Raw genomic sequence first — 12,752 nt, forward strand, 5'->3', positions numbered from 1 at the left:
ACAGCAGGCTGGGGGCAGGCAGGGTGGGCACAGCTGTGAGCAGTGCGAGGTTGTTCTGGGCATGGGCAGCTAGTGGGCTGCAAGTGGCCATTTGCTGTCCCCAACCATCCTTGGTAGCACTCACCCTGCCCTGGACCCGTCAGTCCCATGCCCAGTCTAACACAGAGCCCCCACTTCATGGTGGGTCTGAAGTGGGTGCTGGCTCCTTGACATGTGTGGGGCAAAGCTCCTGTGCAGGCAGGGCAGGGTCAGGCAGGGCACGGTGCAGGCAGGGCACGGTGCAGGCAGCCCAAGCACCCCGTGCCCAGCGCTCCCACAGCAGCAGCAGCAGCCCATTAATTAGCAGGGCAGTGGGAGAGCAGCCGGCAGAGCTGTGGGGATCGATGGGCACATCGACCGCCGGGAAACTCCAGCCCTCCCCGCCAGAGCTGTGGAGCTGGGGCATGCAAGGAGCCTGACAGCCCCGGCCCCGGGAAAGGGATGGCTGTGGGTGCAGCATCAGCAGCCCCCTGTGATGCACAGCGGGATGCACAGGGCCAGGAGGGAAAGGACAGGCACTGCCACGTGCCCTGTGTCCCCGCAGCCTCAGGGCTGCCACCTGCTCCCCTGTGAACCTGGAGAGTGGCTGCTCCCCGTGCCACGCTGGGAGGACCTGGGGGTGCTAATGTTTGGATGTGTCTGTGTTGAGGGAGGTGCAGGGTGGTCCCTCGGACCTGGTGGCATCCACTGTGGGAGCTGAGGGAGGGGGGTGAGGGCAGGGACAGTACCAGACTCTCAGGGACAGCATGGACACGGTGACTCGTGGAGATGAAGGCTCTGTGGGCATGTGCCAGCCATCATAGGGGCACCCAGGCCATGATAACACACCCCAAAGGGGTGGTGGCACTGTCTGCACAGCCCCGTGCTGCAGTCATGCCTGCAGGTTTGCGGCCACACAGCTCCCGTCCCTGTCCCCATCCCTGTCCCCATCCCACCCGCCCACTCCCCCCGCCTGCCTCTGCCGAGCGAGAAGTGCCAGCCCGTCCCTGCGGGGAAGGAGAGTGCTCAGCCGTGTTCAGAGCCCGCTATCCACCCAGATGAGAAGTGACAGCAAAGGACCCTTCTCAGGTACAGGCTCCCTGAGGCGCAGGGCAGGAGATTCTGTCCCCGTCTTTGCCTCTTCTGCTGCTGGCACTGGGGACGGCCCTGCAGGCATTTAACCCCTTCCCCACCGTGCAGCTGCAGCTGGAGGGCAGCAGCAGCAGTGCCATGCTTGCCTGTCCCAGGCTGCAAGAAACAGGATGGAGCAGGCAGAGCCCGAGTGGGGGAGCAAGAGGCAGAGGTGCAGCCCCTGTGCTGTGCTCTGCTGTGTCCTGCCAGCCCTGCCCATGCCCGGTGGGTCCATGGACCCCTCGCCTCCCGCATCTCCCGCACCGCTGCTGTCTCTGCCGGGAGGTTGTCATGGGAACGGTGCGCTGTAGGTACCCCTCACCCTGGGTACCCCTCCTTGCATGCCACGGTGATTCTGAACGGAGGGTGGGCACAGCCTGTGCCCCTCCAGGACCTGGCAGGGACAGCACGGGAAGCTCCAGTCCAGGGATGCAGGGGGATGTTGGTGGCAGCAGGGATGGAGGTCCCCTGTGTACCCACAGCTCTCCTGCAAGGTCCAGAGTGCCCCTGGCCGGGTGACAGGGCAGGCAGGTGGGCTCAGGCACTGCAGGAATAGCGTGGCACAGCCTCAGTGCTGGCAGCCACGCTGCCTGCCCACTCCCACGGTGAGCCAGCGCTGCCTGTTCCTCCCCGGCCCACGCGCCCTGCATGGAGCCAGCAGCTCCTTCCCCAGTTTTCTGGGGGATTTTAACCCTGCAGCGCTCACTGGTTGCAAGAATGGGTGCCTGCACCAGAAGCGTGCTAGGGGCAGGATCTGTCCTTGCTGCCAGAGCTGGTGGCTCAGGGAGAAGCTGGACTGGCAGTGCCTGGCCATGGTTGCACGCCAGCTGCTGGCAAGGTGACCCAGCACGGGCACCCAGCACCACTGACCCACAACCCCTGCATGGAAAGAGGAACACAGGACCCCATCCCTGCAGCAGCACAGTCCATCCCATTCCTGCTGTGCCCCACATCAACCCCAGCCCCATATCCCCCATCCCTCTTGTGCCACATGGGTCCCTTGACCTGCACCTCCCATCCCCACTAGACCCCACAGCACTCCTGGCCCCCCCACCCCTGTCCTTGCAGGCCCCTCTGTCTGCCCTGCCTCCCACCCCCACCTCCAGCCTTGCCGCATGTCTGCTGCCATCTGCCTCTCCCTTTTGATTAGTATTAATTTTTAATTATTATTATTGACAGGGCTGCCAGCTCGGCTGCCAGCTGGGACAGCTGCCCAGCATGAGATAGGCCGGGGGCAGCCCTGGCACTGCTATAGTCCCTGTGTGGCTCCTGGCAACTGCTGTGCCCACCCAGGGGGCGACTTTGTCCCCCCCAGCACCCTCTGACCCTCAGACAGGGACTGTGGGGTGCAAAAGTTGAGGATGAAGGTCACTGTGTCCCCAGAGGGCAGGCTCTGGGTGGGCATGGCCAGTCCCCCAGCCTGGCTGGGCTGCAGGGCTGATGGGAACCCATAAAGCCATGGAGATAAATGGCTCCTATTATTTTTCCAATCAAAAGAAATCCCGCTGTGGCTACATGAGAATGGTGATGAACCACAGCACTGCAGCAGCCTCTGCACCCCCTCCTGCCCCAGCTAACCTTGGCCTTGTGACGTGGTGGGGCAAGGGCACCCCATGGGCACAACGCCCTTGCTGGGGTATGGGGACAAGGACAGCCTGGCTGTAGGGTGCCCTAGAGCCAGGTCGGGGGCAATGACAGGGCCGTGTGACACAGAGCAAGAGGTTGAAGGGACAAAGGGACAGACAACCCCTGCCTCACACACTTGACACTGTCACTGCTGGGGAGGGGCATTAATGGTGCGTTTAGGGGGTCTCTGCAATCCCTCCTCCAGTTTCAGCTTTGCCAGCCCCACGTGTGGCCCTGCCTGTCTCTCATTCTGGGGAGGGGGGTTGGAGTGAGGGGCGGCTGGGGTAGTGCTGTGACCCCACTCCAGGCAGGGACACAAACAGGGAGGGCAGGCAGGGAGCGCACCGCAGGCAGGGCAGGGCAGGCAGGGAGCGCACCGCAGGCAGGGCAGGGCAGGGCAGGCACGGAGCGCACCGCAGGCAGGGCAGGGCAGGGCAGGCAGGGAGCGCACCGCAGGCAGGGCAGGGCAGGGCAGGCACGGAGCGCACCGCAGGCAGGGCAGGGCAGGGCAGGCAGGGAGCGCACCGCAGGCAGGGCAGGGCAGGCAGGGAGCGCACCGCAGGCAGGGCAGGGCAGGGCAGGCACGGAGCGCACCGCAGGCAGGGCAGGCTGCCATCCTTGCCGCGCCGGAGCCGCCAAGGCCGGGCGAGCGGCACCATCGCGTGGCGAGGCACCGGCGGTACAGGCAGCACCCGGGCTGCCAGCACACAGCCCGTGCGGGACCAGGGGGCAAGGCAGGCACAGCCAGCCCCTGAGCCCCGCTGGCAGCACCCCCAGTGTGAGGTGCTACCCCCCGTAATGCATCCCCTCATCCCAGTCCTGCTGCCCCCCATACTCCATCCCCTCATCCCAGTCCTGCTGCCTGCAGACCTCCCCAGCCCCGTGTCCCTGCCGGGGAGGGCAGTGCTGTGCTGTTGCCCTTGCGCAGAGAAATGACCCAAAACCATCGCACGATGCAAGGACACAGGGACATGGCCTGACATGCTGCTTGCCAGGGATGAGCCCCTGTCTTCAGTCTCTAGCATCATCCTCTGCCTGGAACAGGAGCAATATTGGGTGGTGGAGGGCCCTGCACTGCCCCAGGGGAGCTGCAAGGCTGATGTTCCTGGAGGACGGCAGCTGAGTCCCAGGGACACAGCCCTCTGCAGCCATGGCAGCTGCAGGGCTCAGCAAGCTCAACCCCACAGGCTGCACTGCAGGCAGGTGAGACCCTGGGTGACACAGCCACAGCCACAGCAGCTGCCTGTCAAGCTGTGAGCAGACAGGTCACAACCAGCTCAAAGAGCAGAGAGTGGTCAATACTTCATCCTTCTGCAGGACAGCTCTCTGCAGAGCTTGTCTGCAGGCACTGAGCCATCACAGCAGGAGACAAGCAGCCCTGGCTCTGGGCTGATGAGGTGGCACAGTTAGGCTGGACATGTGGCCCTGGACAAGGTGCAGCCCTGGGCTGAGATGGAGCCTGGGTGCTGCTGGAGAGAATGGAGATATCCTGGGTGAGAGCAGAACTGCAGCTGCCACTGTCAGAAGGTGAGCAGACAGCTCCACCTCTGGAATCTGACTAGGCAGGGCAGCACAGATACAACAATCAAACACACAAATAAAAGACTAAAGGACAGAGTGTGAGGTGGGGCTGGAAGAGAGAATGGGAGGCCAGGACCACCAGAAGGGACAGCAGAAGACATGAGCCATGGAAAGGAGGAGCCAGCAAAGTCTCAGGGCTCAAAAGACTGAGGTGGTGAGCCTGCAGGTCTGGCACCAACAAAATCTTGGGAAGAAAACGAACTTCATAGCACCTGTGCTGCAAGTGTCTGTGGGAGGATGCAGCACGGGGGCCATGCTGTGCTGCAGCCCAGCACCCACCCTGCAGGGACACTGCCAGCCCTCAGCTGGGAAACTGATCTTCCTGAGAAGGCAGACCCATGTCCCACACATGTGCAGGGACTTAGGAGAAAAGTGGACCAGCTCCCCAGGCTGAGCTGACCCAGATGAGCTGGGCCTCAGTAGTCCCTCCCATGCCCAGGTTTTCAGGGCAGTGAGCTGTGCCCATGCCTTGGCCAGGGGAGGGCAGAACAGCATCCTTCTGGCAGCTATCCAGGGCCCCCTAAAACACTGGAAACACCCCCATAGCCTCAGGGAGAGGGGCACTGGTCCCAGGCTCTAGGGGAGGTGAGGGGACATGTGCAGTGTCCCAAGCCCACCACAATGCCAGCTCTGTGCTCCTGGCCCCGCTCACCCAGAATGGAGGCGCCAGGATTTGGCATACCATCATCTCCCTCCCTGGAAATGTCCCCAACAAACAGGAGCCACCCCAGGCTGCCAAGAGCCCTGGAGATACAGATCATGCTCAGATGCAGAAATTTATTGTGAGACAGAACATGGGGACTTCATAGGCAGCTCCCCACAGTCACACCACAAACTTGGTCTTGGCAAGGGAGCCGCTCTTGGTGGCTGTATCTGCATGAGCCTGGTACCCAATGGCCACCTTCTGTGACAGGCCCAGGTGCTCCTTGTAGACACGCCTGGAGGAGAGAAGGGGATGCGTGAACAGGACAGCACCACTTCTACCATTGTGCCTATTCCCCTAAACAGGGGGAGCCCTTATTGCCCTGTGCAGCCTCCCCCAAAGCTGCATTACCCAATGTGGGTGACCCCTTCCTGGTTCTCTGCTTCCCGGGTCCAGATGGCAATCTTGTCCCCCTTGGTGCGGATGTTGATGACGGCCCCGCACACTTCATCACTGTACTCATCAAACATCTCCCCAATGAGGCACAGCAGCTGTTGGGAGGAGAAGGGGAGCCTGGGACAGTCCCCACTGGGGCTCAGCCCTAGGGCAGGGGGAGCAGCCCAGGCAGGACCCTCGGGTGGGGCAGCACTCACTGTGTCCAGCCAGAAGCGGTCCAGCTCTGTGTGCCGCTGCTGCTTGGCCAGGGTGATGAGCCAGCGCCCACCGCGCTTGTTCTGGCTGTCCTCCCACATGGGCTCAATGCCATCCTGGGGGCGGGCAAGGGGACAAGTCAGAAGCACCAAGTACTGGCCAGAGCTGGCCTGGGGAGCTGCATCCAGCCAGGCTTCCCCTCCCACCTTATGGCCGGGGCATGCTGACAGCCTTACCAGCAGCCAGTGCACCTCCATAATGCTGGGTGCTGGGGGGATTCTGAGGATGGGGTGTCATACCTTGAAGAGGGAGTAGTCACAGCCAGCTGCGAGCTTGCTGGCGAGCTGGATGTGAGTGTACAGCCTGTGTTAGATGGAGACACAGAAGCAGGTGAGAATAGGTGCCTCAGGCTCAGACCCCCCCCCACCAGAACAGCTCCAGAAGGGACACGGTGGGTGTGCCCACCCAGTGCACACTCACGCCCAGAAATCCTCCACAGTGCTGAATTTGGTGACGAGGCGCAGGTTTGCCTGCCACATCTTGCTCTTGTCATTCTTGAAAAACCAGAGCGCCCATCTGGGAACGGAGGGGAAATGGGGCATTCAAACCGTGCCACAGTCCCCCTCCAGCCCCCACACACCCCTCCCGGTGCTGGGAGAGGCTGTCCATGGCCAGGCCTCCCATACCTGTTCTGCAGGGGATGCTTGCCCTGGATCTCTGCCGGGAGCAGCTCTTGCTGCCGAGCCCTCTGGCGGCGTCGCTCCTGTTGCCTCTGCAGAGGAAGGTGGGACAGCCCCGAGGAGCCCCATGAGCACCCCAATACCTCCCATACTAGGCACCCCGAGGGCTGGCAGGGCTCTCTGTGTTCTACAGCCTCCCCATCCCACGGGGCGAGCACCCACCTGCTCCCCCGTAGCCATCCTGACCAGCAGAGGCTCTCTGGGGCAGCCTCTGGCTCTTAAGTACCCACAGGCAGGTGGGGTGAGGAGCAATCCCAGCTGCACCTGGTGGGGAGGGTGGATGGGTGGTATCCTGGGGAGACAGAGCCAGTCCTGCCCCTCCTGGGGAGCAGAGAGATGGGGGATCCCTTTCTAGGGCAGGGAGCTGGGGGATGAGGACAGGGGCTTAGAGTGTGATGAGATCAGGATGAGGGAGTAGAGTTGTGTAAGTTGGGCACCATGTGTGGGGACCATGGTGTGGTATGGGCAGAGCAGGATGGCACCCAGAGAGGATGGGATAGCATCGGGTTGGAGGGGAGGGATAGGATGGGATGGGGAGGATGGAGTCAGGACAGGATGTGATGGGGAGGGGATGGGTTCAGAACTGGATGTGGTGGGATGGGAATGGGGTGGGATGAGGTGGGGAGAGGACATGACGAGGAGGGGATGGGAATGGCATAGAGACAAGGTGGAATGTGGAGGGAGCTGGATGGCAGTAAAGATGGAATGGGGTAAGGGCAGCCTGTAGATGGAAAGCAGTGGGATCGGGACGAGATGGGACAAGGAACGGGAGGAGATGTGACCGGGAGAGGACGCGATGGGGGTCAGGACAGAATAGCGGGGGGACAGCGTGGGGTGGGATCACGATGAGCGATGGGGACGGGGAAAACGACAGCCCCGGGGGGTCGTGCAGCCGGGGAAGGAGCCTGCGGGGCTGGGGCGGCGAAGGGCCGGGGGCGCCGCTGCCGTGCGGGGCGGTGCGGGGCGGTGCAGGGCGGCGCGGGGCGGCGCGGGGCGGCGGGGCACGGCTCGGCACGGCCGAGCACGGCTCAGCCCGGCTCAGCCCGGCGCAGCCCGGCGCGGCGCGGTCCCCCCCGCGCATCACGGCGCAGCGCGGCGCAGCGCGGCCCCGGCACAGCCGCACTGAGCCCGCCCCGCCGCAGCCCGGCCCGGCCCGGCCCGGCCCGCCCGTCCCCGCCGACAGCGAGCCAGGTCGGGCGGGCGGCGGGGCCGGGGGCGCGGGGAAGGGATGCGCGGGGAAGGGATGCGCAGGGAAGGGACGCGCAGGGAAGGGATGCGCGGGGAAGGGATGCGCGGGGCGGGCGGGCGCGGGGCCGGGTGAAGCCTTGCGGCCTCTCCCCGCAGAGCCGCCATGGAGGTGTTTATGAAGGGCTTGTCCAAGGCCAAGGAGGGGGTGGTCGCCGCAGCTGAGAAGACCAAGCAGGGGGTGGCCGAGGCCGCGGAGAAGACCAAGGAAGGGGTCCTCTATGTCGGTAAGGACCGGCTTGCCCTGCCAGCCCCCTGCCTGCCCCCTGCCTGCCCCCTACCTCTCCATCCCCGGCTAATCTCTGCCCGTCCCTGCCTGCCCTGCCGGCCCTCTCTGCTTGCCCTTGCCTGCTCCTGCGTTTGCCCTTGCGTCCTCTAGCCCATCACCCTGCCGTCCCCCTGGCGTTCCCACCTGTCCCCGCCCCGCTCCCCCTGTCCCCTGCTCCTTCCCCGCCACGACCACCCTGCGGTGGAGTGCCCCGGGGCAGAGGGTCGGTGCCCGCAGTGCCTCGCTGCCCAACGGGAATCTGCAGGGCAGGAGAGTGGGCTCCGCAGGCAGGAGCAGAGTCGGGGACTGGTCCCCAGGCTGAGGGGGTGGAACCCTCGGGGACCGGACCCCTTGTAGCTCCCAGCCTGAGGGTCTCTCAGCTCTGTGCCCGGGATGCTTTGGGGCAGGAAAGCAGATGGACCATGATGGAGGTGGTGACCCCTGTGTTGGGATGTGCCTGTCTGGGTGCAGGGGGGTGGGGACCGCGTTTGTCCCCCTTGGAGAGGCAGTGCCCTGGAGCTGATCCCACACCGGCATTTCCCCTGCACCTGGCTGGTGACTGAGGGGTCCCTTCGTGCTGCTCCTTGGGGGCGGGATCTGTTCGGGGCCAAGTCCTAGAAGGCATGGCTGGCAGGAGGAGCAGTTCCTGGGCAGTCTGTGGTGCTGGAAAGCCCAGGAGGGAGCTGAGGCTAGCTCTGCTTGCAGTGGGAGGGAGGAGGGCGCAGGGCTGTTCTGCTCCAGAGGGCACAAGCTCTGTGGGAGAGCTGAGGCCCCAAAACTGTTCCCCTGGGCAGCGGTGGGTGTCTGCCCTGGATCCCCATCCTCGCTAGGGTGTATTTGCTGGTACAGCAGCTCCAGGAACAGCCTGAGGCCCCATCCTACAGGAGCTGCCCAGCCCCTACCTTTCCTTCCATCCTAAACACCCCGCTCCCATTCCGTGGGGTATCCTGGGTGGTGTTGCTCTGCTTGAGGGAGCCTGGCAGGGTTGGCACAGCCAGCAGCAGCACCCAATTCCGGGCACTCCAGCTGTGGGGCTTGCCACGCTCTGTTGGCACCAGCTGTAGGTTTGGATCCTGTGGAAGGTTTTTCTCAGCAGCACGGCTGGCATTCACCCTGCCTGGCTGTGCCCTGACACAGTGCTGGGCCCTGGGGTCTCTGCCCTGCCTGGCACTTGGTGGCAGCTCTGTGCTGCCCCAGTTCAGGCTCCCGCAGGGACAACAGGAGCCTTGAGGGGAGCCAGGCAAGTGCTCAGCCCCCCAGGTGCCCTGGCATGGGGTGTGGACCGGCTGCTGTCCTGGCTCAGAGCCCTGCCAGGGGCTCAGGCATGGCGCAAGTTGGAGCCCAGCTGTCTGTCCCTCTAACCCCATCTCTGTCTCTTTCTACCCTCAGGGAGTAAAACCCAAGGTGTGGTGCAAGGCGTAACCTCAGGTACGGACCCCTCTGTCTTCCTGCGGCGGTAGCCCTCCAGCCCTGAGAGCATGGCCACACTAATGAGATCGGAGGCTAATTGAGGGACTGATGTCACTTTGCTAAAGCCTCTTATATAACAGGGCCGGCAACCAAGGATTTGCAGAGGCTGCTCACACTCCTTGCCCAGCTGCAGAGCAGTGTCATGGCCCCCTCCCCTCCCCACCAGGGCAAGGAAGTGAGGAGAGCCTGATCCTGCCCAGCATCTCCCCGCCAGCTCCCCGCGTGGGTGGCGCAGGGCATGAAGCCACAGCTGGGCACCCTTTGTGGCACGAGGGGCACTGATGGGCACCCCGGGCTCTTGCAGTGGCTGAGAAAGCGAAGGAGCAGGCGTCCCAGCTGGGCGAGGCCGCCTTCACCGGCGCCGGCAACATCGCGGCGGCCACCGGGCTGGTGAAGAAGGAGGAGTTCCCTGCAGACCTGAAGGTGAGAGTCCCCAGGCATTGCCATGCCCGTGGGGAGGCTGGCACATGCCCGGCTTTGGCGAGGAGCCCTTTGGCTGTTCCCCAGCCCCAAAGCAGAGAGCACGAGGGTGCCCAGGTGGTCTCCTCGTGCCCCGGGCGGGCATGGCCGCGTGCGCGGCCTCTGCGGACGTGTGCGCGCTCGGGGCCTGCCATGGCGGCCGGGCCTGGGCCCGGGCCTGCGGCGCTCCAGCGGCTTCGAGGTGACCTGACAGCTGCGGGAGGGGCAGCGGGTTCCAGCTCGCCGCCCCATGAGCCCTTGGCTTCCAGCTTAGCCCAAAATAGCATCAGCTGAAGAAATGAGGCCACCGCCGCCGCCACCGCCGCTGCACGGGGGGATTGGCTGCCCCCCTTTCCCGCCTGCCAGCCCCGGGGAGGGGTTACCCAGCGCCGCCCTCCCCTGCCAGGGATGCAGGATGCTCCTGCAGCCCTGCCAGCTCCTGCAGCCTGCCGAGGCCCACGTGGTGCCAGCACTCATTGCCTGCCCGAGGCTGGGGCTGGGAATAGCGTATATAGGAACATACACACACAGCCCCTGCTCCCACGGACTCATGGATGTCACCTCCCAGCTGGGTGCTGTGTGCCAGGATCCCACTGGCTCCCCATGGAGCACCTTGTATCCTGGGTGCATTGCTGGTCTGGCCAGGGCAGGGAGGGTGTGTGCTCTGTGTGTGTGTGTGGCACTGACCTCCTGGTTCACTCTCAGGCAGAGGAGGTGGCCCAGGAGGCTGTGGAGGAGCCACTGGTTGAGCCGCTGCTGGAGCCAGAGGGGGAGAACTACGAGGAACCCCCACAGGTGAGAGGACAGGGTGACAAGGGACACAGTGTCACAGTGGTTAGTGCATTGTCCAGAGCAAAGCTGAGGATGGGCTGGAGAAGACAGGGGCTCTGTGCCCCACCTGAACTCTCACACTGGCTCTTTCCTTCCCCATCCCACAGGAGGAATACCAGGAATACGAGCCAGAGGCATAATGGACCCCCATCCTTGCCTCTTCCACCAGCAGCACAACGAACCGCCGGTAGCCCCCTGCTCCTCTCCAGCCGGCCCCGGCCAGTGCCCGTGTGCCGGGGAGGAGCAGGGGTGCCCCTGCCCCGTTCGCTCACGAGTTCTTCCTCCAGTTCCGTTCCAAGGGACCGTGTCCGTGTCTCCGTACCATGTCTAGCAGTGAGAAACACCCGCTGTGTCCAAGCCCCCAAGCCCCGGCACGAGGCCGAGCCGTGGGTGCTGCCCGCAGGGGCCGGTGTGAGTGTGTGTGAGTGAGTGTGTGAGTGAGTGTGAGGCCCGGGTTTATGGCTCTGTCTCCCTCCCAGCACCATAAACCCCGGCCGTGTCCTGGCGTGTCTGTGTGTGTACAAAGCATGTTTACCTGCTCGCGGGCTGCTGTACATTTCGCTTGCACGCGTGTCCCTGTGGTTCTGCTCTGGTCATCGTGGAACTATTTTTTTTTTATATATATCTCTCTCTCTATCTATGGGTGGACGGGTCTTTTGCCTTTGTGAACCCTTGGCGCCCCAGCCCGCTCCCCAGCCTGCTGGGTGGTGACGGTGCCCGCGCCTCCCCCGAGGTCCCATAGTGCCGACGCTGTGTTGTGACGTGGCATGGATATTCCCCCGTCGCTGGATGTGCAATACGAGGGCAGCTGCCAGTGACACAGCTGCCCCCGTGTCCGTGAATAAAGCCAACTCTTGTCTGTAGCCCCCTGGTCCTGGTTGTGGGGTCCCTGGGGAGGGGTTGGCCCCATGCTTTGGTGGCAAGGGTAGTTTTGGAAAGAGGAATGGGGCTGATGCTGGTTGAGTGGGCAGGACTGGTTGCTCATGAGGACAAGATGCCTTTCTGTCTGCTGGCTGCTGCATCACAGCAGGTCACTGTGCCCTGACTACAGCCAGACTCTGGCTGAGACTTGGGGTGCAAGCAGTGTCCCCACACCACCCTGCAGATGTCTGCAGGGCTTTGCATCTGCAGGGGGCCCTGTGGGGCTGAGAACAACAAGCCAGGGTGAGGGTAGACACAACCCTGAGCTCAAGCACTGATTCCCCTCTTTTTACATGGCCCCTGGGCATGGGGCAGGGGACGTGGCCGTCACTCATAGCTTGTTTAGATGCAGTGTGACCACCTAAAGGGCAGGTGGGTGTCACACATTCTGTGGGATGTCTGCCATGGCAGGAGGTCCTGTGCCCACCCCACAGTGCCATCCTTGGGTCTTCAGCTCTCCTAGGACAGGACCACCAACACAGCCTGGACCCCCAGCTGGCCTTTAGCCCCTTGACTGCATCACAAGCTGGGTTGACAGGCTGGGCTGAGTGTCCCTGCCATGAATATCAGATTAGATCCCCCACCTGTGCTGGCTCCAGCTTTGCCAGCGAGGAGTGAAGCTGCAGCAGTCAGCATGGACTCACAACAGGTTTGCTGATGCCAGCAAATCCCAGCCTGGCTCTGGTTGCAGCAGTGCTCATAGCACTCACTGTGTGTTATTGGAAGGACTGAAACAGCTCTTTGGGGGCTGGCTGGCTGTTCCACTAGGGCATTTTTTCCTTCCCTTGCCAATTCTGCTATCCACCAACAAGCAGATCCAAACCAGGAGCAGCATGGCTTGCCCCAGTGCCAAGGAGGCTGTAAAGGGGCTGGGGCAGAGGCAGAGTGGGGGGAGACAGGAAAGCTGTGAGAGCTGGAAGCCAGAGAGCAGGGAGGGAACTTGCTCCAACCATGCCTTATAGGAAGCAGGGTGTCCCCTCTGTGCACACCCCCTGCACAGCAGGGCTGTGACCCTCATGGGGCAGCTCCCCTGGTGCTGTGTCTGTAGCTGCAGCTGCCCTCTCTGCACACAGTGAACACCTGCACCAGGTTCCCTGCCCACACCTGGGCTGGACTTGCAGTCATGGCTGTAATTTTCTAGAGAGGGCAGAGCTGTGAGGCTGCTGTG

General features: G+C 63.5%; 2 protein-coding genes across 4 annotated transcripts; one reads left to right on the forward strand and one right to left on the reverse strand.

Moving 5' to 3' along the window:
• Window positions 1-5,113: 5,113 nt before the first annotated feature.
• On the reverse strand, window positions 5,114-7,331 carry EIF4E1B (eukaryotic translation initiation factor 4E family member 1B). 2 transcript variants are annotated; one of them, XM_066560170.1, is made up of 7 exons: window positions 6,553-7,331; window positions 6,337-6,422; window positions 6,131-6,226; window positions 5,950-6,013; window positions 5,653-5,766; window positions 5,411-5,550; window positions 5,114-5,294 (listed from the first exon to the last, which is right to left on the reverse strand). In XM_066560170.1, the coding sequence occupies exons 1-7, from the start codon at window positions 6,568-6,570 to the stop codon at window positions 5,180-5,182; spliced, it is 633 nt and encodes a 210-aa protein (XP_066416267.1). In that variant the 5' UTR covers window positions 6,571-7,331; the 3' UTR covers window positions 5,114-5,179. The 2 variants fall into 2 exon arrangements, with proteins under 2 accessions (XP_066416267.1, XP_066416266.1); XM_066560169.1 differs by having other exon boundaries at window positions 5,411-5,766.
• SNCB (synuclein beta) lies at window positions 7,021-11,526 on the forward strand. Of its 2 annotated transcripts, none has more exons than XM_066560171.1 (6): window positions 7,021-7,100; window positions 7,735-7,862; window positions 9,293-9,331; window positions 9,678-9,796; window positions 10,538-10,627; window positions 10,771-11,526. In XM_066560171.1, exons 1-6 carry the CDS (start codon window positions 7,063-7,065, stop codon window positions 10,801-10,803), a joined length of 447 nt encoding a protein of 148 aa, XP_066416268.1. In that variant the 5' UTR covers window positions 7,021-7,062; the 3' UTR covers window positions 10,804-11,526. The 2 variants fall into 2 exon arrangements, with proteins under 2 accessions (XP_066416268.1, XP_066416269.1); XM_066560172.1 differs by lacking the exon at window positions 7,021-7,100 and adding an exon at window positions 7,457-7,581.
• The last annotated feature ends 1,226 nt before the right edge of the window (window positions 11,527-12,752 follow it).

The sequence above is a fragment of the Molothrus aeneus genome, chromosome 15 (assembly GCF_037042795.1).
Source record: "Molothrus aeneus isolate 106 chromosome 15, BPBGC_Maene_1.0, whole genome shotgun sequence".
Lineage (NCBI taxonomy): Eukaryota > Metazoa > Chordata > Aves > Passeriformes > Icteridae > Molothrus > Molothrus aeneus.